This window comes from Mustelus asterias, chromosome 14, assembly GCF_964213995.1.
Source record: "Mustelus asterias chromosome 14, sMusAst1.hap1.1, whole genome shotgun sequence".
NCBI lineage: Eukaryota > Metazoa > Chordata > Chondrichthyes > Carcharhiniformes > Triakidae > Mustelus > Mustelus asterias.
The window spans coordinates 42,624,626-42,650,892 of record NC_135814.1 but is presented as its reverse complement, the minus strand read 5'-3'; the positions used below and the strand labels follow the sequence as shown (position 1 = coordinate 42,650,892).

At 44.8% G+C, this 26,267-nt stretch overlaps 1 protein-coding gene across 1 annotated transcript in view; it reads right to left on the bottom strand.

Moving 5' to 3' along the window:
• The window catches only part of kcnh7b (potassium channel, voltage gated eag related subfamily H, member 7b), a 443,308-nt gene that overhangs the window by 142,821 nt on the left and 274,220 nt on the right, over positions 1-26,267 (bottom strand). The window contains exons 6-7 of the mRNA XM_078227700.1: positions 21,025-21,045; positions 18,626-18,649 (exon numbers count right to left, since the gene is read on the bottom strand). Coding sequence (XP_078083826.1) covers positions 18,626-18,649; positions 21,025-21,045 — 45 coding nt within the window. The remainder of the gene's footprint in view (positions 1-18,625; positions 18,650-21,024; positions 21,046-26,267) is intronic.

The following is a 26,267-nucleotide window of genomic DNA, read 5'->3' as shown; positions in this document are numbered from 1 at the left end:
CCCGCCCTGATTTCGGGGCAAGAGTTCACTAATCCATGCTGAGTCTCTTTGATCAGCTGATGATTGGTTGTCTTTAACAACTTTGTGGGATCTTGTTGTGCAAATGCCTTGACATATTGCGACAAATAAGAGTGTCTACACTTCAAAAGCAATTCATTGGCTCTGAAGTTCTTTGAAAGATCCTGAGGACATGAACGGCTCTATATAAATGCAGATCTTTTCTTTAAACATTCTCAAGCAGATTGCTAAATTGTAGAAGTCATTTTGCTTGTTCATGTTGTTCTCCATCACCCTCCCGGCCTATTGTTACCCCAAGTTGTTTCTGAGGCTTTTAGTCGTCTTTGTGGCAATTTCTTTAACACAGTGCCATAGCGGGAATTTCCTGGAGAACTCTACTTGGGGGATCAGATCAAGTTCCACTTAAGTTCCTGTTCACCCACCCGCCCCTATAGACAAATATATTAGCAATTGTTATAAAAACAGGAGCTACAGGGAAGTTAAATGGGAAAATATGGCTAAGTCATGCTGCATGCTTCAAGCAGCCTCGCCACCAAGTTGCTCGACAGGCAAGATGCTGTCTGTGGCTATTGACATCACAATCACCCTGGAAGTTTGCAATTTGGGATCAGTTTAGATTTTGGTAACATAAACCAATTAGTATCCAAGGATAAGCAAGTGACAGTTGCCTTGCATGCTTGAGCAAGCAGTTGCATTTCCATGGAAAACCAACAGGAGCATGACAGGGCTCAATAATTTTATACACTAGTTTGATTCCCAAAGGTCCAGAGTGTGATAGATTGTACCTAGTAGGTAGGTACCTAGGTAGTCCTATGAGCTCCACTTCTCTATGTCACTGTCTATGCAAACTGGAAATCATTCCATTCTCTCAATGTCCTGTTCATTTTATGATCATCATAAACACTGGATTATACTTGTTAATAGTCATTCATTTCACAATACACTGACACAACAGCTTCATTTTAAAATCCTGGGCATGGTTATCAATTAATTGATTGCAGCTGTTTTCAAAACAGAGGGGGACAAAGAAGACATTTTTAAGGGAAGTGAGTGTGAAATATTAGATGGCATAAACACAGTGAGGGAGGAAATGTTAAGGTATTTAGTATCCTTGAAAATGGAATGAACTAATGTATTCCCAGGCTGCTAAAGAAAGCAAGGGAAGAAATAGCAGCAGCTCTGACCATCATTTTCCAATCCTCTCTTGCTACAGACTCATGTTGGATGTTTGGAGAATGGCTTTAGCCACACAGGCTGGTGTCACACTTTCCCCTTCACCCACACCCGACCTCTGAAACCCAGTCCCCAACTCCCTCCAGCCTCTCCCCAGCTATACACGGGCCTTAGCTCATATCCGGGCTCCTCTTTGTCAGGTCAGACTGTAATTCTTACTGTAGCCACCGCTCTTGCCTGGTGCTGCTGGGACTATAGAGCTGCTGGCCAATCAGATGGTGGGCAACATTTAAGGTTGAACGTCCTGCTGAGATTGGAGCAGAGGTCTCACCTTAACATTGCTCCCAGTGTTAAATTGCTGGGGTGCAGTCATCAATCTTCATCATGGTGGGCAACTTGCCACTGGCCTTTTATGTGGAGAGGCAGCCTTCACGACACACGACAAGGCAGAATCGCTGAGCAGAAACTGATAGCCAAGTTCCACACACACAAGGATGGCCTCAACCGGGATCTTGGGTTCATGTCACACTATCTGTAACCCCCACGACTTACCTGGGCTTGCAAAATCTCACTAACTGTCCTAGCTGGAGACAATACACATCTCTTTAACCTGAGCTTAACCTTCTCTCCACTCACATTGTCTGTACCTTTAAGACTTGATTACCTGTAAAGACTCGCATTCCAACCATTATCTTGTAAATTGAGTTTGTGTCTATATATGCCCTGTTTGTGAACACAACTCCCACTCACCTAATGAAGAGACAGTGCTCCGAAAACTTGTGGCTTGTGCTACCAAATAAACCTGTTGGACTTTAACCTGGTGTTGTGAGACTTCTTACTGTACTGGCCTTTTAACCAGGCAGTCGGGGACCTTGGCACCCCTTAAAATCCAAAGAATTGTATTTTCAACCATACTATGTTACACGGACACAGTCATTTATGCAGTTGCTACAGAAGGGAAATACATTTATTTCCTGCTTGATAATCACTGTGAAAATATTTATTTTTGCGCTCCATAAACTAGAGTAACTGGCTCTCCATCAGAGTTGGTGGTTGTGAGGGGCAGGCAATGAGTTGAAGGGAACCAAGATCCCTCAGAAATCTAAAACCAATTTCTCCGCAATTATTTAAAAGTCCTTTTCCATAAGGAATGTGAAGAGAGATCCAATGAGGGCCATATTGAGAGACAACGCAGTTTGGCTGGGCAGTGAATGGGTTGGCTTATGAAGACTGAGTAGACTGGGACTGTACTGATTGAAATTTAGAAGAATGAGGGGGGATCTTATGGAAACATACAAAATCATGAAGGGAATAGATAAGATAGAAGCAGGGAGGTTGTTTCCACTGGTGGGTGAACTAGGGGGGCATAGCCTCAAAATAAGGGGAGCAGATTTAGGACTGAGTTGAGGAGGCACTTCTTCACCTAAAGGATTGTGAATCTGTGGAATTCCCTGCCCAATGAAGCAGTTGAGGCTACCTCGTTTAATATTTTTAAGGGAAAGACAGATAGATTTTTGAACGGTAAAGGAATTAAGGGTTATGGTGAGCGGGCGGGTAAATGGAGCTGAGTCCATGAAAAGATCAGCTATGATCTTATTGAATGGTGGAGCAGGCTTGAAGGGCCAGATGGCCTACTCCTGCTCCTAGTTCTTATGTTCTTAGATCCGTTCTATCTGATTTTTATGATCAGACCACAGAAATTATAAGAAGTGGATTCCTGGTGCTGGTTATGTTGTTTCTAGGTTGCCTGTCAGTTGGGACGGCGGGAAATCCAGCAGGCTTGCCATTTCTTATAGGAGAACATGGAGAGTGAAAAACTTATTATCAAGATAACAAGCAGAATGATGGGACACCATGATTTTCAGATCCTTGTGTCATCTGAGGAGCAGATTTTCTTTTGGATTGATAAGTAATGCCCCATTAACCAGCAGCAGTTGACCGGTATACTGGTATGCCTGTGTCGGTTAATGCTTGCAGCACATCAGGTTGCAATGCAGTATGAAATTTAAGGGCGGAATTTAATGGTGTTAGTTGTGGGGGGTTGTAAGGGGCAGGGAAAGAATTAGATGGGAGTCCTGCTGGTATGATTCTTGGTGGTAGGAATAACCTGAAGAAACATGCCTGGTGGAGGCGGGATGTCAATTAGGCTCATTAGCAAACCACTTGAACCCAACTGAGCCAAGTGGGATTTATAGTAGTTCAGGGATTTATCGGGACTCGCAGAGGTTGCCCGCACCTCCCCAAAGCCACCCAGCAAACACTGTGGGGTTTACCTGCAGCCTCTTAGAGGAGTTCCCATGTTCACAGGCACTCAGTGCCCAATTGGGGAACCTGCTGGCATCAGGAAGGAGGGGCTGCTGAAAGCCAACCCCTCCCGACTCTCCTCCACTCACTGGCGACTCCCTCCCCATTACCCCCATCCTGCCTCTCTTACCTCTTTCCAGGGATTCAATGACAATTCCTGGTGAAGGCACCAATGTATTCCCGGTCAGTCGGAGTTCCCAGTGGCACTGTTGGTAATGGAGAGCTTCTGGCCTCTGATTGGCTGACAGTTCTCAGGGGCGGGATACCCGACTAAGGCCTTGATTGAGTGGGAGGCCCAGCGCTGCCTCAGTAACTGCTTGATTGCTCTTAAATAGTGTCGGGCCGACCATGGAAAGGCAACATGATATTCTGAACTAATGTGTGGGGCTGCCATCACCTCAACTAAATTCTGCCCAATTCATTTGACCAGGATTGCTTAGATAAGACGCCTGCTCACAAATCTTTACTGTCCTCAATACCAGATTTTAGGCCCCACATTAAAAATTCTTCCCTCCCCCACTCTGATTAACAGGGAAATTCATTACATCTGCTTGCGCCCACACATTCAACCCCATCTACTGCCCGCACCAAGACATTTCCACTTATTCAAACCTGCCACTTCTTCCAAGAACATTCTGCCAAGCCATGTCACACGGAGCAAACATTAACCCAGTTCCACTCTTCTTGCAGAAGAAACCCGCACTTAATAAGAAGAAGAGTTCAAGGACAGGAGGAGGTCCTGTCACCCAAGACATTTTGACTTCAGCAGGGGCTGCTAACATCAAAATCATTATCAGAGGGAGCACATGCAACATTGGAGATGGTGACATTATTCTTTAGCTCACAGACTCATGACAAGTTGGACTTTAACCTGGTGTTGTGAGACTTCTTACTGTGCACACTCATGACAAGTTAAGATTGCCTACCATCTACCAATATTTACCCCACCTTTATTTGTTAACTCTTGTTACTCTGCCCTCAGTTCTTCAGACAGTATGGGGTCTGTGCTGTACGAAAACAGAAGCACCCTCCTTAAAATGCACTGTTCTTTTCCCATATTTTTTCTTGTTATCTCCCTGGGCAGAATGGAATTGCTAGAAAGAGGTCCATTATTTTTATTTAGATAACGAGCCATCTGGGCCCAGCGCTGAACATTAAACTGTTGACTGGAGTGACGAGCAGATGAGGCATGTCTATGGCAAGACTCAAAATGTCGAGCAATGAAGAACTTACTGTTGTTTAAAAAAAATGCCACTTTGCAACAAAGGATTTCTCCTCTGCTATCTTCTGTACTATGTACTATCCAAATTATTTACTACTTTGAATCTGTGTGCATTTTGCCTTGAAAAATGAGGGAAACCTGTGTTTATTTTGAGTGATTGTGATGTGCTTCAGTATGTAGCTATTTGCAAACATGAGACTAGGAGAGATAATTGAGGTGAAAAATGATATTCAGTGTAGTGCATGTAGGTGGAAGCAGCAGACAGAAGAAAGCAAGTGGAGACAGCTCAAACATACGCATTTATGTTAAGGGCTTCCAATTTAAGTTCTAACCAGGATACCAATACAAATCCTTCACCCAGTTTGAAATACTTTGTAGACCTCTCCTTGATAAATTAAATTCAAAGTAATAGCTCCACAGAACTCCAATTACATTTTGGCTGCAGCATTTATTAGATAAATTATCCATTTTTACTTTTAGTTTGCTGGCTGCATTGAATTCAATGTTGTTGACCGCAACTCATTCTATAAACCTGGTAGCAAATAGAAACCATGCAGATTAATACAATAATTGGAACTACAACTGTATTCTCATAAAAACCATGGGGGCGATTCTCTCAGCCCATTGCGACGCATCGGGCCGAGAGACATCAGCAGAGGCCGTTCCGCGGACTTCCTGCTGGGTGCCCGAAATTGGCATGGAGCTGATTACAATATGGAAATTGTGATTTACATTTCATTACCGGGCCTGGGACTGAGGTCTCTGGGCTCACCAGTATCTCCCTCCATCACCCCCACTCTCCTCGCCGCGAGTTGTTCACTCCAGTGGGGTTTACTCCTGCTCCCCACTAACGGGGAACAGGCGACCTGACCCTGCTGGAAGGAACAGAGGCCATTGAGGCCCCCCCAGGAGGCTGGGAGTAAGGGGGGAGGTGTCCCTTGGGCAGTGCCAGCCAGGCAGTGCCACCTGGATGCACTGCCAAAGGGGCAAACTGGCAATGCCCAGAGGGCACCTTGGCACTGCCCAACAGGCATCGGGCAGTGCCAAGGGGGCAGGGCCAGAGAGAGGCAGGGCCTATTTGGGGGGTGGGGGGGGACGATCGGTAGGGGGAGGACCCATTGCCACTCTGCATTGTGATGACTGGGAGAGGGAGGGAAGAGGTGATCAGGACTGGCCATCCAGGTGGTAGGGAGGATGGGAGGGCTGTTGGAACTGTCAAGGGAGGGAATCGAGAGATTGGGGTTGGCCAGGTGGGGGGTGGGCAGATCAGGACTGGCCGGGGCAGACATCAGGACTGGCCTGAGGATGTTGGGGAGGCCAGCAATTGGGTAGTGAGGGGGAGTGGATCTGAAGGCCATGGATGGGGTTGCGGGGCTGGCCAGTGATTGGGCTGGTCAGCGATCTGGAGGCCGACAAAGGGGGGGCCACTGCGCATGTGCCGATCTCTGCACTGACAGATCGGCACATGCGCAGTGGCCCCCTCAGCACTATGCTGCTGGCCTCCCAAGCGGGAATAGGTGCCACCCCCAAATTTTCAGAGTGAATCATGCTTGGGCACTCTGTGATGCACAGAATGTCGGAGATTCACGCTGGAAATCACGCTGAAAAAACCAGCTGGATTACTCCCATTTTCCCTCACATTGGGAAGTTACAGACTTTTTTTGGGAGAATCCCAGCCCATGCTCTTCATAACAACCTAGCAACTTAATAACAACAACTTACATTTATAAAGCACCCTCGATGTAAGAAAATGCCCATGAGGCTTCACAGGAGTGTAAGCCAACACAGATGAGAAATGAGGAAGGTTGACGAAAAGCTCAATGAAAGCAGGAGATTTTCTGATAGATCCAAACATGTGCGGGTTAGGTGGATTGCCCATGCTAAATTGACCCTAATGTCAGGGGGATTAGCAGAGTAAATATGTTGCAGGAATAGGGCCTGGGTGGGATTGTGGTCCATACAGACTCGATCGGCCGGGTGGCCACCTTCTGTAATGTAGGGATTCTATGATTTGAAAGGTAGAGAATGGGAAGGCATTGGGGAGGGAATTCCAGAGCTATTGGCCTTAATGGTTGAATGCATCGTCACCAACTTGATGGGTGGTTGTTGCTATTTTTATTTCAGTAACTGTGTGCTCAGGCTGAATCTTGGATCAGAACTGGGGGAAATATAACTGTCTTCTCCCATTAACTCACCAGCTGACAGCAACTTTTGATTATTCAGTCCTGGGGTGTGAGCATCGTTGACAAGAATTTGTAGCTCATCCCTAAATGTTCTTGAGAATGTGGTGGTGAGTGACCTGTAAGAACTGCTGCAGCTTGGGGGCAGGGTGTGGGTTGGTGGTGGTCAGCTGGGGGCGTGGGGGGGAGGGGGTGGTGGTTGGGTCTCCGCGGGTCCCCTCTTCCCGGATGTTGGTTCCCTTGATGAGGCACTGAGTGCTTGCTACAAATTCCTGAAGACATAGTGCAATTAAAATGAACTGTTAGAACTGGCCACAGCGCATCATCGATCTGAATGCCACAAAGTGGATGGAAGAAACTAAGCAACAACTGCATCAAAGGGATAAATGTCAAACACAAACCACCAGCAGGAATCATAGGCAAGCTAGAGCAAGCCCAATCAGATGTATTACTTTGATGGAAACGATCCTCAGAATGATAACTATCCAGGAAAAGGCAAACAATGTTGTGCATGCAGCAGATGAGATCACTTTTCCCAGAGCTGGCAATCATCCGGACACAGATCTCCACAAAAGCATCCAATTAATGATGGTGACCCAAGTATATATTCACCATGATAGACTCGGTTAATACAGCACAGTGTACAATAGATTGTTGAAACAGGAGCTAATATATGAAGTGCTGGGTGATAATGTAAGGCTTATCCACCCTTTATAACATCACACCTTATGAGAATACCAGTTTTTGAAGGTATACGGGTACAACTCATAGTTGATTACATTGGGGGTGGGGGGTGGGGGAGATGTGGAGAGAGATTCTCCGGCCTCCCAGCCACATGTTACCTGCCGGCGGGAGGTGACGTGTTGTCTGGGATTCTCTGGTCCCACCGCTGTCAATGGGAATTCCCTTGAAATCAACCTAAGCCGGCAGGAGTGTGCTGTCGGCTGGGCCAGAGAATCCCACCGGCACAAAAAGCCAGAGAATTCTGGCTGTGATTTTCAACTGCTGGTCACCCGCTTCTCACTTGGAAAATGGATGGCAGAAATTGATCATTGAGGTGGTGATGGTGATGGGGTGGAGATCTTGGCTTCTCTCTGGATGTCTTGGACCTGACAGTTGTAATTTTCCTAAGAATAAGGGAGCTGCTTGTCAGCCTGAAGCAGGGACCTAAATATGCAAAGTGGTTTTCACTCCAGTCAGGGGAACACGTTTGCAATTTTCAAGTACAAAATGGGCTGACTCTGCACTTTGCACATTTATATTCAGAGTGAGCAACCTTAAGTAGGTCATTCCAAAAAACAATCTGAAGCATATCAGGAGGAATTCTTGTGAGGTCAGGAGGCACAGAAGGGAGAGTTTCAGATCTCAATGGCATTGGGTTAAGTTCTGGGAACAAAACACCATAAGATATAGGAGCAGAGTTAGGCCCATCGAGTTTGCTCAGAACTCTTAGAGTTATGATGATTTTCACCAAAACCAAACTGGGGCAATGTTAACTTGGAGTGGGTAAATATTGAAATGGGGGAGAAAATAAGCACGTGAGGCAGTGGTTAAGCACCAAATCCTGGAATAAATGTGGAGTTGCTAAGACTATGGTGAAGGGACAAAGAAGTTTCAAATAATCTCAGGAGAAGTTATGAGGAGATGCATCTCAGGCTGGGTAGTGAAGGGAAAAGTAATATAATAATGAATAGCCTAGAGTATTCAATTTTTATATGTGATTGTGCAAAGCATTAGCAACAGTAACTAATTAAAAGGGAAGGACAAAATGTAGCATTGAGAGGAATGGTTTCACAAAGATGAGATTGTAAAATGAATATTACTAGATACACAATGGGTGAGATCTTTCGGCTGTTCAGGCTGGCGGGATCTTCTGGTCCTGCTGCTGGTGTACCCCCGCTGCGGGTTTCCTGAGGCCTTGGCGTGGATCCGATGGGAAATCCCATTGACAGTGGCAGGACCAGAAGATCCCACTGCCGGCCAATGGCAGGCCACTCCCTGCCACTGAGAAACACATTGCAGGGAGGCCGGAGAATTTCACCCAATATTTTGTCGACATACCAAATTAGGGGACATGGCAAACCGTGAAGAAGAATATGGAAGAACACCAATAGATTAGCAAAATAAAAACAGATAAACAGGCCATAGGTCACATGCAGAGAAAGGTAAAGTCATGAATTCTAGGGAACAGAACAACGAAAGGAAGTAGACCCTCAATTATTTTTCTGCGGTTTGGGTGGTCCACTTAGAAACATTGATTGAACTTGGCTGGCTGCCCAACACCTTATATTACCTCCGTGATATTCCACTAGAAAATAATGTTAGGTTTATAATATGCCTGCCTAAAAATGGGTAGTAAGAAGTCTCACAACACCAGGTTAAAGTCCAACAGGTTTATTTGGTAGCAAATACCATAAGCTTTCGGAGCAGAGCTCCTTCGTCAGATATCCACTCCATCTGACGAAGGAGCTCTGCTCCGAAAGCTTATGGTATTTGCTACCAAATAAACCTGTTGGACTTTAACCTGGTGTTGTGAGACTTCTTACTGTGCTTACCCCAGTCCAACGCCGGCATCTCCACATCATAAAAATGGGTGAACATATCATAATGGAGACAGATCACAGGATGCATTGTACATACTTCCTATCATTTGTACTCTAACAATAGTGACGCAAGTGATATCTGTGTTTCCTTGGTGAGCTAAGGACTGTAAAGAGATTCGTAGTTAAATTGCTAGGTTGCTCAATGCAATTAATTGGAGAGTAATCCCATCCCCATCATATTTGCGTGGAAATTCTAGGTTGTATATTCTCAATGATAAGGCTTTTAACTGCAGGGGAAGGAAGGACAAAACCTGAAGGAGTGATGTAGGGCTGGTGGAGGAACACTCATTGTTATGGCCCTCACACAGAAAGAGCAGGGGCAATGGAAATAAATGGCACAGGAAGAGCTCATAGCTTCGGAGAGAGTAAGATTGAACTTTTCTGAGCAGGATGAATGCTTACCCATTTCATCAGAACCCTGTTGTAGGATTTTAGTCACCGAGAGAAGATGCTTCCATTGAGACCGGAACTAGGGCCACATATATCTAAGATTTAAGACTCCGCCATCAATGGTGCATCAATTAAAATTGAGGATGATCAAGAAGCTAGACTTCGAGGAGCACAAATATCTCAGGCTTGTGGAAATGGAAGAGAATTGCAGTTAGGGAATGGCAAGGCCATGAAGGAATTTGAACTCAAGGATGAGAATTTAAAAATTGAGGACAAGTTTAACTGAGAGTCAGTGCAGGTCAGCGCTCTCATGGGTAAAAAGTGAATGGAATTTGGTACAAGTTAGGAAATGGGCAGCAGAGCTTTGAATGACCTCAAGTTTATGGAGGTTAGGATATGAAAAAACAGCCAGGACCATGTTCAATACTCAAGTCTAGAGGTAATGGAGACATTATTGAAAGTTTCTGAAGCTGAAGAGCGGAGAGAGGGGTGGAGTTGGACAATGTTACAGAGGTGGAAATAGGTGGTCTTTGTGATGGTGTGGATATGCAATTATTACAACACCAAGATTGCAAACAGTTCATTGTCGGGGAGAGTGATGGAATCAGTGGCTAGGGATTGGAGTTTATAGCTGAGAATGACAACAATGGCTTAAAAAATGGATGTTACGAAGTGTAACGTCACCTCCAACTGGTTTCCCATTATAGAAGAACAGAATAGAATCGTAGAATCCCTGCAGTGCTGTGGGGTGTCAATATACGGTGATGGGGGTGGGTTCATGAAATGTAAATCCATGGAAATGTATTTAAATCAGGTTCATGCCCATTATGGGCATGGACATGATTACATCGTTGGCGAGGGGGTGCCAAAAATTGGAAGTTGCAGATCTCGCCACATCTTGAGCCTCCACCAGAAATCTCGTGGACGCGAGAGTTGGCTCAGGATCCTGCCCTTTGTTTAATTAAGCATTCCTAGCGTCTGTTTGGTGCTATTTCCTATAGTGGGATAGCTCTTGTCTTATGCTTGGTGCCCATGTGTGTTTGGGTTTGCACCAGAGTTACGAGTCTTCAGGTAAGTGAATGGTGCTCCTCTTCCAGTAGCCACTCCCTGGTTTGTTGTAGTAGCTCAAATACTGTTGGTACAGTGGACTGCAGCAGAATGAAGGCATTATCACTGCTGCTAGGATACTGAGTATTCACCTACATGTTGTACTGAGCAAGGTCACACACCAACTGCATATTTAGTGAGTGAAACAGTTTGCCATGTGTGTAATTTCAATGACACACTGCACTATGGGGAAGCCTGCTATCCTGAAAAAGCCACGTGCCTGTTTCACTGATTCTCCCTCAGTGAAAGCACAATAAATGGCTCTCACTCCTCTCCTGCATATAGAGTGACTGTCACATACGTAGCAGCGGTCAGTAAACTGGGAGTTAGTACAGATATCAGCTGCTCCAGCCTGGAAGGAACACAATGTAAAAAAGCTCATGGCCATGTCTTCACAGCCAATGGCAGCACGGTCCTCGCCCTGCTTTGTGCGTTAGGTCTGTCCGCAAGAGGTGGCAGTTTTCAAGAACATGTCCTTGATAAAATGAAGATGTTACACATCCTGGCCATGATTCTCCCATCCCGACCTGCAACTTTTCTGGCGGGTCGGGGTGGGAGATGTGTGTCGCCGGCCTTTTTCTGGGATTTGCGCATGCGCCGGGAACGCATGGGCATCTCCCAGAGCCGGAGGACAGTCGCCGGTCAGACCAAGCTGGTCACCGACGGGAAGGGAGGTAAATAATTTGAATCTGTTTTTAATATGTGTTAAATGTGTTTTAAATGTAAGTATCGGGAACTTACTGGTCCCGATTGAATCTCCCACCCCGCCAGGAGTACTTCATTCTGGCGGGGGTTAGAGTAGCCCCCCACATTCGGGGAACTAGCTGGAGATCCTGCTGGAATGAAAGGGGGGGGCAATCGGGACCCCTCAGGGTGTCGGGCGGCAGGGGGTGGTGCTCTTTGAGCATGGGCACCCTGGCAGTGCCAGCCTGTGCCACTGACACTGCCAAAGGGCAAATAGCTCATGCCCAGGGGCACCTTGGCACTGCCCATCGGGCATTGGGCAGTGCCAAGAGGGCGGGGCTGAGGGGCAATCAGTGGGGGTGGGGGTCCCGCTGCCACTCTGCATGGGGATTGGTCTGGGATGGTGGGAGAGCAGCGATTGGGGCAGACAGGAGGGTGGGGTGGTCTGCCGGGGGGGGGGGGGTGTGCCTCCGGAGGCTCTGACCCCAGGGGGGCTCAGCAGGGGGGGTGGGAGCTGCCGGGGTGAGGGAGATGGGGGATTGCCACTACTGGGGAGGGTGGGCTGGACATTGGGTGCTCCGGGGCGCGGTGGGGGGATCAGGGCTGGCCCGGGAATTGTTGTGGGGGCAGTGATCGGGCATGGGGGGGCTGGAGGGGCAGCACTGCGGGGGTTCTGGGCTGGCCAGCGATAGAGCTGGCCAGCAAAAGGGGGCAGATCAGGACACTGCGGAACTGTCAGACTCTGGTGCAAATAGACCCCACCCCCCTCGGTTTTTAATGAGATTCACGACTGGGACCTCTGCAGTGCACAGAGTGTGGAGATTCAGGTGAGATGTTGAACTGACAAAACAGTCGGGATCTAGAACAGCTTTCCCGCCAATTCAGTGCTTTTGGGAAAATCGCGGCCCCCGTTCCTTGCGGAGGCTGAACTAAGAGAAAGACCATTGGTCAGATTTTATATTGGACAATCTTGGTTGAGAGCTGGTCCGACCCCTGGCTGGTGTCTAAATGGCTTTAGATGCGGCCTCCTATCTTTATTTTGAAGTATGTCTCAGACCCATGATTGTTTATCTTCATTGGAGTGGGTAATGTCCCTTATAGCCAATGAGCAAAGTGTTCATGATTCCCACCATAGCTGATAAACAGCTGGCCTGTACCTGCCTGATCCCTGAACACCCCCTAGCCTCTCCAGTAACTGGACCCCTGAACCTTGTCTCTGTCCTTGCCTCTGCCCCAGCCCAACCCTTGATTACATTATAGTGGGCTGAGTAAAGAGTCAGCACCTCAATCTTAAAGGAGATGCCTCCTTGAGAGTCGCAATGTGAGGGTTGGTGGGAGAGTCTCTGTATTCCTGAGGCCCAGCAATGGTTACCCTACTGGAGACCCTGGAAGAACATGGCCTTCTGCTGAGACCCTTCTCCTCCTCTCTCCGACAGCATCTATTCCTTCTCAGTGCTGCTTCTTCTCCTTTCAAGCTAAGGGCGATGTTAACTACACCAACGGGTGGAATTTAATGTCCTCCCTCATGGTAAATTTTACGGTGGAAACATTTAAGCAGGCACAGAGTGGGTGGGAACCCTGCCACCTTCTATCTCCCCACCCTAATTAAGTGGGTGTCGGGAAGGCCCATGGTCAGCAACTCCCCACCCCCCCCAACCAATTCAACCTTTTAAGTGGCTAGTTAATGCCCTCTTGAGGGCCTCATCCTACCGCCACTGGTATGAGCCGAGTAGTGGGGAGAGGGGAGGCAGGGAGCTCACCATTTGGGAACACAAGCAAACCTGTGCAGGGTTACTTGTGGGCTCCCAGGGGAGACCGTCCCTCGTTCAAAAGCACTCAGTTGATTGAGGGGCCTAGCAGCGGAAAGGGAGACCTGCTGAGAGCCACCCCCTGCCCTTGCTGCTGAAACACCTCCCCTTCCCGCATAGCCCCACCCTGTGACCACCTTCTGCTATCACTGACCTGTGTTCTAGGATCAGGTGACAATACTAGGTCTAAAGTGGGTGTCACAGCTGTAATGACTTCCACGAGGCCTATGAAGTTGGCCTCTTGGAGTATGAGCTCCCTGATTGAAGTTATAATTGCTTGCCCAATCAGAGACCCTCACTGTATGTAAATATGGAAGTGTCAGGGCTACTGACACTCTGGATTCTGACATTGTACCTGAAGCACTCTTAGGAGTGGAATTGAGTTGGTAAATAAAGGGAACCTGGTGAAGAGACACTGGCCTCTGAGGAGTTTATAGAAATCATAGAAACCCTACAGTGCAGAAGGAGGCCATTCGGCCCATCGAGTCTGCACCGACCACAATCCCACCCAGGCCCTACCCCCACATATTTACCCGCTAATCCCCCTAACCTACGCATCCTAGGACTCTAAGGGGCAATTTTTAACCTGGCCAATCAACCTAACCCACACATCTTTGGACTGTGGGAGGAAACCGGAGCACCCGGAGGAAACCCACGCAGACACAAGGAGAATGTGCAAACTCCACACAGACAGTGACCCGAGCCGGGAATCGAACCCGGGACCCTGGAGCTGTGAAGCAGCAGTGCTAACCACTGTGCTACCGTGCCGCCCATTATTTCAATAGCAGCAGCAGCCTCCCCAATAGTACCGCAATTAAATAGAGCTACTGGCCTCTGATTGGCCAGTAGCTCTCAGCAAGCAGAACCTCCGTCCCTGGGCCTTTGATTGTGTGGAAGGCCCATCATTGTCCAGTTAAGTGTGTGCCTGGCATTTAATATGGCGTACCTTCCCTAAAAGAAGCAGCATGGAGATCTTGCCGGCTATCCAGCCAGCAGGCTAAACTCTGTCACTGTTATTGAATATCGCTATGGTTGGCTCTGAGCAGAACCCTTAAAGTCAGAACCAAGGCTTTCACTACCTGTAAATTTCATCAACTTTCACCAGCAATAGGAAAGTTAGCACTTAAAATCAACAACAGTCAGTAGAAATCAACCAGCAACTAATCGGAAAGTAATTGAAGATCCCTGTAAACACTGCTGCTCGTGCAAGTGGCACCTAATGCCATTTTGGTGTGGGTGTTTTCACTGGCATTAGGAACACATGCAAGAAGTATGCAGAGTATGCAGATCATGACGTTAAACAACATGTAACAACATTGACTTATGCCAGGATCCTTCCTTCTGCTGAACATATGTGTGTGTGTTTAAGAGAAGACATTGGTATTACTAAGAAAAGAGACATTTTGTCAAAGATTTTCACCTTGCACTCATCAGGTCAATGCACAAGGACACCAATGTCAGGTGAAAACATCCAATTTATATTGTATGAGAAGAAAGTGCTGAGAAAGTGCTGATTGCTTGGCAAGTGGACTCTGATTGGTAGAGGCATTGCCAGGGAGAATGTACCAGTTTATGGCGACTGAAAGTTAACTGCCAAGAACTGTTTGAAACTTAAACCAGGCAGCTTGACTCTGATTAGCTAAGTCATTGCCCTGAGGAATGAGCCAGTGACAGTCATTTATTTTGTTTAGTTATAACAGTCACAATGTGTGTGCATGTTACTTCTGTCTGTAAAAGCCCTATGTATTTATATATGCAAACGTGCCACACTGACAACCCAACTGACAATCTTAACTTGGTTGTTAGCGGAATTCTTAAATCAGTGAGGATTATTTAGCAAATGTTGTCCAATTGTGGAATCACATCTAATGTTGAGCACCGTGTTTTGAGTTTTCTGAGCATGGGCTAATTGGGGACAGTCTGTAACTTGTCCATTGTGAACAATGGTAGGGCATGTTGTTTGATACAATATTTGGGACATATGGTCTACATACCTAACTTCACACTGACACTGAAATTCAGTGCCAACCATTCAGCCACCTCTTTTCATGCAGTACAAACTTGTTGTTTCCCTTACAGTGGTATTCTTGTGAATTGTCCTAATGAGTACAAGATGAAAGATCGACAAAATGTCTATTTTTTCATCAATATTCAAGTTCTGTGCTACCAATTGACCAGAAGGCATTAGCTAGGGCTGTGAGTTCGAAAATGGTACCTGGCATAAATCAATGTTACATGCTGCCTCACATCATGATCTCCATACTCTACATGCTTCCTAATGCCAGTGGTAACACCCACATCAAAATGACTTTAGGCGTCACCTGCACCTGAAGTATACATGCGTGCGCACTGAACAGACAGCATCTTATACGCAAAGTGGCAGCTGGAAATATAGGTGTTGCAGAGCTAAATGTTGTGGCCAAGGATCTGTGTCCACCCCACAATGGAAATGCTGACAGTTAATGCCAGGAGTAACATTTTATGAGAAGTTTTTGCGAGAGTGTATACAGTCCTGTTCCTGTTGATGAGAAATACCAACACAGACTGGATTGTGTCGAACGTCCTGTTTCCATGCAGTAATGCTCCAGATGAAGGCTGGGGCATAAAGAGCATTACCTCATGGAAACAGGACGTTCGACACAAGCCAGTCTGTGTCGGTATTTCTCATCTACAGGAACAATAGTATTGATTTCATGTGCCTGCCCTGTTCCCATATCCCTTTCTCTCCTTTCCTCCCTTTAACAACTTAACTTAATTGTTCTTTGAAGCTGAATTGGTCTCTGCTTCAATCATTAACCTCTACTTTGCTAAGACAATCCTTAAAATCCTCCTCTTTGACCACGCTTTTGACAATCAGACCTAAAATCTCCTTACTAGTTTCAGTGTCAAACCTTGTTTTATAACACTTCTGTGAAGCACCTTGGGATATTTCATTACATTAAAGGCGCTAACTTGCTGTTGTAGCCAAAATATTTTGGAGTCAGTTAACAACAATACAACCCCAGCAATATCTTCCTCCGTTTACACAAAATGAATTTAGCAGAGTTGACAAAGTATAGTAGAGCATATCTAGAAGTTACCAAAGAAGTTTGGAATAAGAAACCAGCAACTAAATTATAAGTACTTAATATATAAGTGTTTAATAAAGTGCTGGTGTGGTAGACTGCCAAACAATTAGCACATGGTGAGTGAGGTACAGGATATTCAAAAATTGCACTTAAATAACAAAATCCTGCCCTTTAAATAATTCCTCAGTGCTCTTACAGTAGCATATCCTCTTATCCAATATAGTGAGTGGTGCCATAGGCTGGTTAACGCCTGAAAAACGAACAAATTTCTCGGCCAAATACTCAATCGGATTTCAAAGGAAAAAGAATGATTGAATAAGTTGAAATAATTGAGAAAAAAAATTAAAAGCACTATAGACACAAATGTTGTGAATGTTTCAAGACTTTGCAGTGTCTTCATAAAGTTAAAGTTTATTTATTAGTCACAAGTAGCCTTACATTAACACTGCAAAGAAGTTACTGTGAAAATCCCCTAGTCGCCACGCTCCAGCGCCTGTTTGGATACGCTGAGAGAGAATTTAGCATGGCCAATCCACCTGACCTGCACATCTTTGGAGTGTGGGAGGAAACCAGAGCAAACCTGCACAGACAGGGGGAGAATGTGCAGACTCCACGCAGCCAGGAATCGAACCTGGATCCCTGTTGCTGTGAGGCAGCAGTGCTAACCACTGTGCCGCCATGCCGCCCTGCAGACTTTGCCCATTTATTCCAATATAGTTAAACTAGATTGAGAATGTGGATCCATATAGTTAATGCCAATAAAGTGTGATGATCATTCAACGTAGCTGTATTGTTCCTCTTTGACATTTTAATCATCTGTTAATCTCTTTAGCCTTTAAAAATCCATCTCTTTTGCTGCTATAAAATGAATGAGAAGTTGGCTCCAACGGCAGGAATAATATTCTACTTGTGTAATGATGTATCACATTTAGGTCTGTTATGGTTTTCAGCACCTAATCATCAAGGCAAGATACAGTGATCAACAGTGACACAATCACTTCAGCCAACAACGTGATACAGGACGACCTCCTAATGCCAGTTCTTCCATTGAATCTGTTTAGAATCTACAATTTAGCAGCAAACATTAACAAAAATCTGTTGTGTTGTACGTAACAGTTGCATTTTTCAGCAAAAATAAAATGTTTGTCACTTGATCTTTCAAGCTAAAATGCATGTTGAATTTTGAATTCTTAAGTGATTCACTGAGCAAGGTCTTGGTGCGATGTTTCCACAACAATGGCCATTAATTTATGTAGACGTCAGAGCCACTGACCTACAGCACCTAACGCTACCAGATATTTGCTTGCACTTGCTAATATCATTTTGATCTGACAAGTTAATATATCTTCTTCACAGCTGGTGGGATAAGCAGAATTTGGAATAGGGATTATAACTGCTGACGCAAAAAGTAAATAAATGTAATTTGATTTGTCCTTTCCTCCAAAAATGCTGACCCAGTAAACTGTTCACACACAGTTACTAATATTTTAAATTTTGCCAGATAAACATATTAAAATAAGTTGAAAGGGTTGAGATACGTAAGCATCATTTCAGACAATGATGCTGAAAACACAGTGACCAATTTGACTAGGATAGGATTGCTATAGTGACTGAAGTTGCTTCCATTTATGCAGCAGTCATATAGTAACAGACTATTCTGCTCAGAGAAATGTGGGTCTAAACAGATAAATTCAGCATAACTGTCCGCACAATGACGGGCGGCCATGTGGAGGACACTGCTCAGATGAATATGCACAAGCAGGATGTCACTTGTGTTAAAATGTACCAGTAAAAAGATAAAAGGAAGTTAATTATGTTGTCAATAATACCTCATAGTTTACAGTCTGAAGTTATAAGAACAAAATGCTCTAAAATATTTGAAGGCACATCTATGTTTTGGTTTCTGCTCACAAATGGATGAATGTGTTAAGGTGTTACGGTCAAAAAATTGCAAAGGAAACATCTTTTTTTAAACTATGAAAATAAATAAGTAAAAGAACTAGACTCAATGGAATGAAGTATGTGGTCTGGACGCATGCATATTATTTCAAAATTAGAGTAAGCATACCCCCTGCCATCCAGGAATGGGAAACTATTATTAGAAAAAAACACAGAAGGGAAGCTGTAAGAATAGTCTGCTATAAACAAACATTGTAGTAATAACCTATTATGTTTCATCAGTCACATTTTGTAACAGTCTGACCTAGTTATAACACAGATTGTGAAAATTACAAGGTTCATGCCTCCCTTCATATTTGTCACTCAACAATTGTTTTTATCACAAATTAAACCTCTGGGGATTATATTTTGTTTTGAACTTAGTCTCATTTTTGTTTTGCAAGAAGATCCTGTCAACCTAACCTATCCAATGGGAAACTGAAGGACTCAGATCAACCGTCTGTTTTGCAGCCCACTCTATTCTATAATGAAAAATACAATTGGGCAGGGTGTCAAACAGATGGCTGGCTAATCCGATCCATTCAGTTTCCCAGTAGATAGGTCAGGTTAAAGTTACCCCCAATGTTTGCAATGCTAACGCTGAAATTCTCCCATGTTTCAAGCACTGGAGGGAGCAAGTTATTGCTGGGGCTCACCACAAAGGGCGTGCAGGTCCATATCAGTGTATACTAGTAAATATAACAGACTGTTTCCTTACTATCAGTCTACCAGACTCTGGGAAACAGATCCATTAACATGGAATTTGTCTCTTTTTAAAATAAATCTCAGGATGTGGACAAGATCTGTACTACTTGTCCATACCTAGTTGCTTGTGAGAAGGTGTTGGTGGACCTACTTTAATCAAATTTCTCTCCCATCAGCTTCTAAAGTGACTTTTTTTGAAGTATAGTTCCAGTCCTCAGCTGTCTCACTTGATTTGCCATTCTGCACATGTAAACCTGGTGAACGAGTCTTAGCAGTCTTAACACAACGGAACTTGAGCTGATTCTCCCCTGATATTCACACTCAAACTCTCTGACTGATGACAATGAGTAGTAGTTAGAGCAGGAACTGTAAACATTATATCCGTCCACAAAAAGGCTCATAAACCAGCAAAATAATGGAAAATACTGCAATTTCTGCCTATCTGTCTTTAAAATTAAATTATAAATTTAATATTCAATTTTACCTCTGCCTATCCAAAGGGGAAAATTATACATTTATGTTCTGATACTAGTCAGGGATGTTAGTGAAAGGCTTAGTGCAGGTAAGTATTACTAGTAAGGAGCTGGAAGTATCAGGTACTGTTTCTATAAACTGATACTGCATCATGAAAGTAAATATATTTCTAAACTGAATAATTACAGGTTTGAATTATGATGCATTTGCTGTGGTCTTAATATGCTTAAGATGTTGCACATCTGAAACAATCAACATATCAAAGACCAGTTATATTATACGGGACATAAAATTAGAGAGCATGTAGAAATACAAAGGATAATCAAGGACTGCCGATAGAGTTTTGTTGGAGTCAGTCATCATTTTTAAAAGTTTTTTTTAAGAAATAGTCGACTGACTTATAAGTAGTCGCTTTGTAATGTTGAAAGAGAAAGTTTACCACAAACATGTGAAAAAGGCACAATGTAATTTGTGTAAAGGTTCCTCCTGGTATGCTGTTCTCAAGATTTCTTCTGGAGATGGGGAATTAGAATGCAGCCTTCTACACACTTTTGGTCTTAGTTTTACATTCTCTTCATACTAAAACAAAATTCTCAAATTTGTCTGTGTGATCTCAGTGTCATATTTTAAGTTAGCAGTTACTGATTGATTTACAACAATCAGCAATTTGGTAGAACATCCCTCCTTTTTAAATCATCTTTTCAATTACATACATGATTTATTTTCTTTGTACTGTTGGCAGTGACAGTAAAAATGTTAACCTAAATTTGTATTGCAAGATAGCACTAAACGGTCAAAATTCTTTTCTCTGCTATTAACCTGTTCAGTATAAACAGGCTGTCGACAACTTTTCTGGAATCATGCATACAGGAATTTCAAGTAAGTAGTTGTACATTAATATCTTGCGTAATGATCTCAGACCATAGACGTAGAGATTTTGAAACATTAATACTTATATCCGTGACTGCAAATATACTAAATTTTGCCTGGTTAATTGACTTTGTTTTAAATCAATAATTGCCAGAATGATTTGCCATTAGGCAGGTCCTTCAGTTCATTACCCTGATATCGATTTCAAATTACAATGCTTTGTACATAGCATCCTAGAAAAAATGGACTCTTTTATAAAGAGAAAGAATGTATATTCAACTCATTATAATAACTGATGAAAGAACACAGTAGTATAAATTCTCAAACAGTCCTAAGCCAGTCATTACTCATCTATCTGGCATTGGCCAAACTTTTCTGATCTTGCAGCAACTAATTTACTCTAGTCTACAAACAAGCAAATTATTGTATTGAAGTAACATTAGTTAAATAAGAGCATGCAAGTTTAGTTGAAAATATTACCTTTAATATTTCGTCCGTTGTCTATGTTGCACCACAGCGACAAGTAAGAAAAAAGAGACAAGAAAGGTACAAAATGCTAAAGTGTAAATTTAAAAACGAAATCATTTTACTTCAGAGTGCATATGTAAGCGCTCAGTCCTATAAATACACCATCTCTCACTATCACGATCTCCATAATGGGGCTATACAGCCTTTGGGTCTGAATCTTTCATGATACATTTTGTGCTATTTCATGCAGCATGCATTCAAAGGGAACCTCACGATAAGTTGCAATAAGCTTTTGCAGAACATACCTCATCACAGCATGTGAGATAGTTGCTTTTCAAAGGTTGAGCGATAATGTGAATGGAGAGGTGCTGCGAAGAATGATATAAAGAACCAGGGGTTTGACTATAACCATTAGATTCATACACAGTTCTGGTGGCTGGTTTCAGATGTACATGAAAGATTGCTGATGAATGGGAGGATGTTTTAAGTTTTAGTCTTTAAGGGTGAGATTTACCCACCCTGCCCCTCCCCCGGGAGGTGTTTTCTGGTGATGGAGGCAGCTTGCCACTGGCCGTTGGTGGGATCTTCTGGTCCAGCCGCTGTCTATGGCACTTTCGTCCTGCTGCTGGGGAATCCGCTGTGGGGGTTCATTTCGTCAGGACTGGAATATCCTGGTGGTGGGAAGGGCTGGAAAATCCTGCCCAAAGTCAGTTTTCTCATTGAGACCTATAATATCTGCTATATTTAAAATGGCAGAGATTCATAACACTAATTAATAACTCAAGTGGGAAAAACTGCGACAGACTTGAACCATTACTGTGAGCAGGATTGTCTGGCCTTGCCTGCCACCAGGATTGTCCAGTCCCACCGAAAGCCAATGGACATTTGGCTGGGCCACTTCATTGCCCGTGGTGGGTCCCACCACAGCAGGGCTGGAAGATCCCAACCTGTATATTAATATTCTTTTGTTTGTGTCTAAGAATGCTTGTAATGATATTGAGGAAAAAAATCAGTTTACATGATAATATAACTGAGATGGCCATTCTACTAATAACTACAACCAGAATTGTGCATGATACCAAGTCTCAATGATGCGTATCACAGTAGAGGATAACGTTTCAAGGACAAGAGTTATCTCAGCCTGGGAGACAGTCATGGACATTTTTCTCAATGACTTTTCAGATTTTCTGCTGATGACTTTTGAAGGTAGATGCAAATACAAAAATATTCTTCTTGCAGCAAAACATGCATTTCTATAGCAAGTTCACCTTAGAAAAAAAATCCCAAGATACTTACTTCACCAAGGTAAAAATAAAGAGTGCTGACTGGACTGTTCATTACTGGGATGTATCTGGAGGATTACAGCTCGCCCACGCTGCTTAAAGCACTACTTAAAGGCAAAGTGTATTGTGGTTGGAACAGGTCCTGGAAGTCATGGCTGAAGAGAATTTGACATTCCAGACAAGAGCACTGGATCGAAAGTTTTCAGAATCTACACTGGAGGTCTTAGTGGAAGAGTTGAAAAGGAGGAGCAATGTCCGGTTGTCACAGGGGCAAGGAGGCCCTCCAGATATATGACCAAATGTCAGTGGGTGCTTGTGTCATAGAGTTCAATGCGAGGAGTCAAGCCCTGAGGACCTGGGTGCAGTGGTACAAGAAGTTCAATTATCTCATCCAAGTGTTTATGCCCTGCCCCTGTGTGCTCCTCGCCAGTACTTGTGAAATTGCACAGAGCGCTGTTAAATCAAGTGAGAAAAGACAGCTGTGAAACACTCTGTGCAATTTCATTCAAGTGGTCAAGGTCATTGAATGCATCATCAAATGCCATATCCTACCAACTGCACTGTTAGCTACAGCTCAAATCACCACCTCCCCACCCCCCTCACCGCCATGACTCAACTACCAATCTCTTTCAACAGGCTTCATTCCTAACAATCATCTGGTTCACATTGCCCTCTCACACTTGGGGTGGAAGAGTGTTGATCGGGGTGAAGAGCTGTGCAAAACGAGTCAGTTTCACAATTAGCATTTCTCACTTGATTTAACAGCATTCTATGCAATTTTAAAGTGGTGACGAGTATCACACAGCAGCAGGGCCGAAACATACTGGCAATGCTGGGAATCCGAGATTGGGGTGCTATTTTTGAACTAAGTAATTAAAGAACACCACCCTCCCACAACAGACATCTGTGCCACCCCACAGATATCACCCCACCCCAGTGGATAAGGGGAACATCCTCCCCTCTCCACACACAGAAAGGGGCCCCCTTCAATGGCTGATGGTAACCACACACCCCAAAGGACAGTGCCACCTGACAGTGTCTCCTGCCCATGCACCCTGGTATAGTGCCAGGGGGTAAAGTCCAGGCTTGACCCTCAACCCCCAGGGTCTATAGGCATCTCCGTGCCTCCGGTTTGATTATCATTGGTTTTTATTTTTGAAAAGCAGTAGTGATTTGAGCCAGCGTGACATCACACTGCTGAGGCCGGGAGGGGGGTGGGGATGCGGAGGGGGGGTGGGGGGGGGGGGGTGTGTGTGTGTGTGGTGTGGGAACCGTGGGGGGGGGCGGTGGGGGGGAGATGCGCGGGGGGGGGGTGCGGGAACCATGGGGGGAAATTTTTGGGCGCTTCCTGGGTGTGAATCTGATCATGTCACCAGTAGGGGAGGGCGCAGGGGGTGGGGAAGATCTCAAACTGAGATCCCGCCAGTGCAAATCCCATTCCGGGATTTGTGGCCGTGGCTAATGGGGCTGCTAAATTGCAGCCTTAGTACTCGAATAGAACAGATCAAAGTGATGCTTCAGCTATACAATAGCCTGGTTAGACCACACCTGGAGTACTGTGAGCAATTTCAGGTACCATGACTTAGGGACTTTGAGTCCAGATATCATTCTGATAAATCCAGTCCGTACTTGGAGCAAGTACAGACTGGATTTATCAGAATGGTATCTGCACTCAAAGGGTTAAATTACAAGGCAAGATTCCACAAATGAGGATAGTATTTACTGAAATGTAGAAGGCTAAGTGTGACATGATTAAGATATTAAAGGAAACTGCTGGGTAGATGGGGAGAAACTACTTCAGCTAGTTGTGGATCGTTTAGGAATGAAATTAGAAAAAGTCTCTCAATGTAACCACTGCTAAAAGTTTGGGACTCTGTGGCAGTTGATGCTAATGTTAATCTTAAAACTGTGACTTACAAATTTTTGTTAACCAAAGATATTAATGTATATGGGGCACAGACAGGTATATGGAGTTAGTTTGCAGATCAGCCACAATTTTATTAAATGGAATAGGTTGGGGGCTAAATGGCTTACTCTTCTTCCTATGTTCATATGCTGCAAGCCACCTCTCAAAGACTGGATGCTCTGCCAACTATTCAACCCTGACAGTCACATCAGCCGAATGCACAATCACTTTGGCTCAATTCTTCTGATCAGTGTTGGAATCATTGCATCTGACGCTGATCAGACCCCAAACTACCCACGTACAAGAGCTTTAAAAAGGCCAGACTTCTGATCTGCAATGCAGAAGAACTCCCTCAGCGCAGGAATCCATGCAGAAAGCAGCAATGAGAACCTGCACAAAAGCCATGCCCTCTTTTTTACGGCACTATCTGCCGTAAGGTAAGTTTAAATGTCCATTGTGAATGTTAGTGATTGGGTAATGAATGAATGTTAGTGAACGGGTAAATGAATGAATGAGGGAAAGAGTAGTGTGGTAAGGTGGATGGGGTAAGTGGGCAAGTGGGTAATGTGGCAGGTGGTTAGCATAGTAAGATGGCAGGTGGATAGGTGGTAGGGTGGCAGGTGGCTAGAGTGGCGGGTAGCATTGCAGGTGGGTTGGGGAGGTAGGGGATTATTTGTGGGTGGCTATTGGCATAATGTGATGGGCAGGGCTGCAGGTGGGCAGGGTGGTTAGTGGGCAGGGTGACAGGTGGGTGAGGCGGATAGGTGGTTTGGGAGGTAGTTGGGTCAGGTCTAGTCAGGACGTAGCCAGGTTGGTGGCTAATCAGGTCAGGAGATGGTCAGGTGATTGGTGGCTAATCAGGTCAGGTTGGTTGGTATTTGGGTTGGGAAGGGTAGTCGGTGTGGGTTGGGTCCAGTGTGGGTGTTGAGGGCTGGTCATTGGGGGATGGGGCTAGCTCGGGAGTCATTGTGAATGATTGCAGGGTCAATTGTATAGTTACCCAGGAATTAGACTAAGATTTTTCGACCTAACATTTCCAGGGTAATTATTCAGATAAGTTTGTCGGAACTGTTCAAACTCTAGCTCAGAGTCAGAGACTTTTTCAGAGGGTCCCGGGGAGCAGGTGGTTCAAGTTTCCCAGACAATTCCCTTGGAGTCTGTGAGTTGGGACATCTGCAGGATTCCGACCAGCATCTTGGGTTGTATGTCTGGACTCTGCTGATCCAGGAACTGGAAGATCCGGGCCTTTATTTCCCAGTTGCAGCTGCCAGTTCAGGAGACAGGTTGGCAAGCCCCTTTGCACATGATGGTAGCAAGCTGATATTGCATGACAGCAGACTGAACTCCTGCTGTTCTTCAACCATTTTGATTCACTCCACATCATATCTCAAAATGGCTGAATGCATTGGATACAGCAAAGGGTGTGGGCCCTGTCAACATCAACTGTCGTGCTGAAGACTTGCGCTCCAGGACTAGTCATAGAATCCCTATAGTGCAGAAGGAGGCCATTCAGCCTACTGAGTCTGCACCAACCCTCTGAAAGAACACTCTACCTAAGCCCACTCCCTGCACACCTTTGGACTGTGGAAGGAAACTGCAGTATCCGGAGGAAACCTGCACAGAAATGGGGAGAATGTGCAAACTCCACACAGACAGTCACCCAAAGTTGGAATTGAACCCGGGTCCTCTGAGGCAGCAGTGCTAAACACTATGCCACCATGCTGCCCTGAGCCAAGTTGTTCCAGTCCAGCTGCAACACTGGCATTCACTTGACAATATGGAAAACAGCTCAGGTATATCCTATCCATAAAAAGTAGGACAAATTTATAATCCAATCATTTCACATTTCACATCCCATCAGTCTATTCTCAATCATCAGTAAAGCGATGGAAGGTGTCATTGACAATGTTATGAAGCAGCACATACTCATCAATAGCATGCTCAATGATGCTCAGTTTGGGTTCTGCCAGGGCCACTCAGCTCCAGACATTGGTCCAAGCATGAACAAAAGGGCTGAATTCAGGAGATGTGCTGACAGTGACTGCCCTTAACGTCAAGGCAGCATT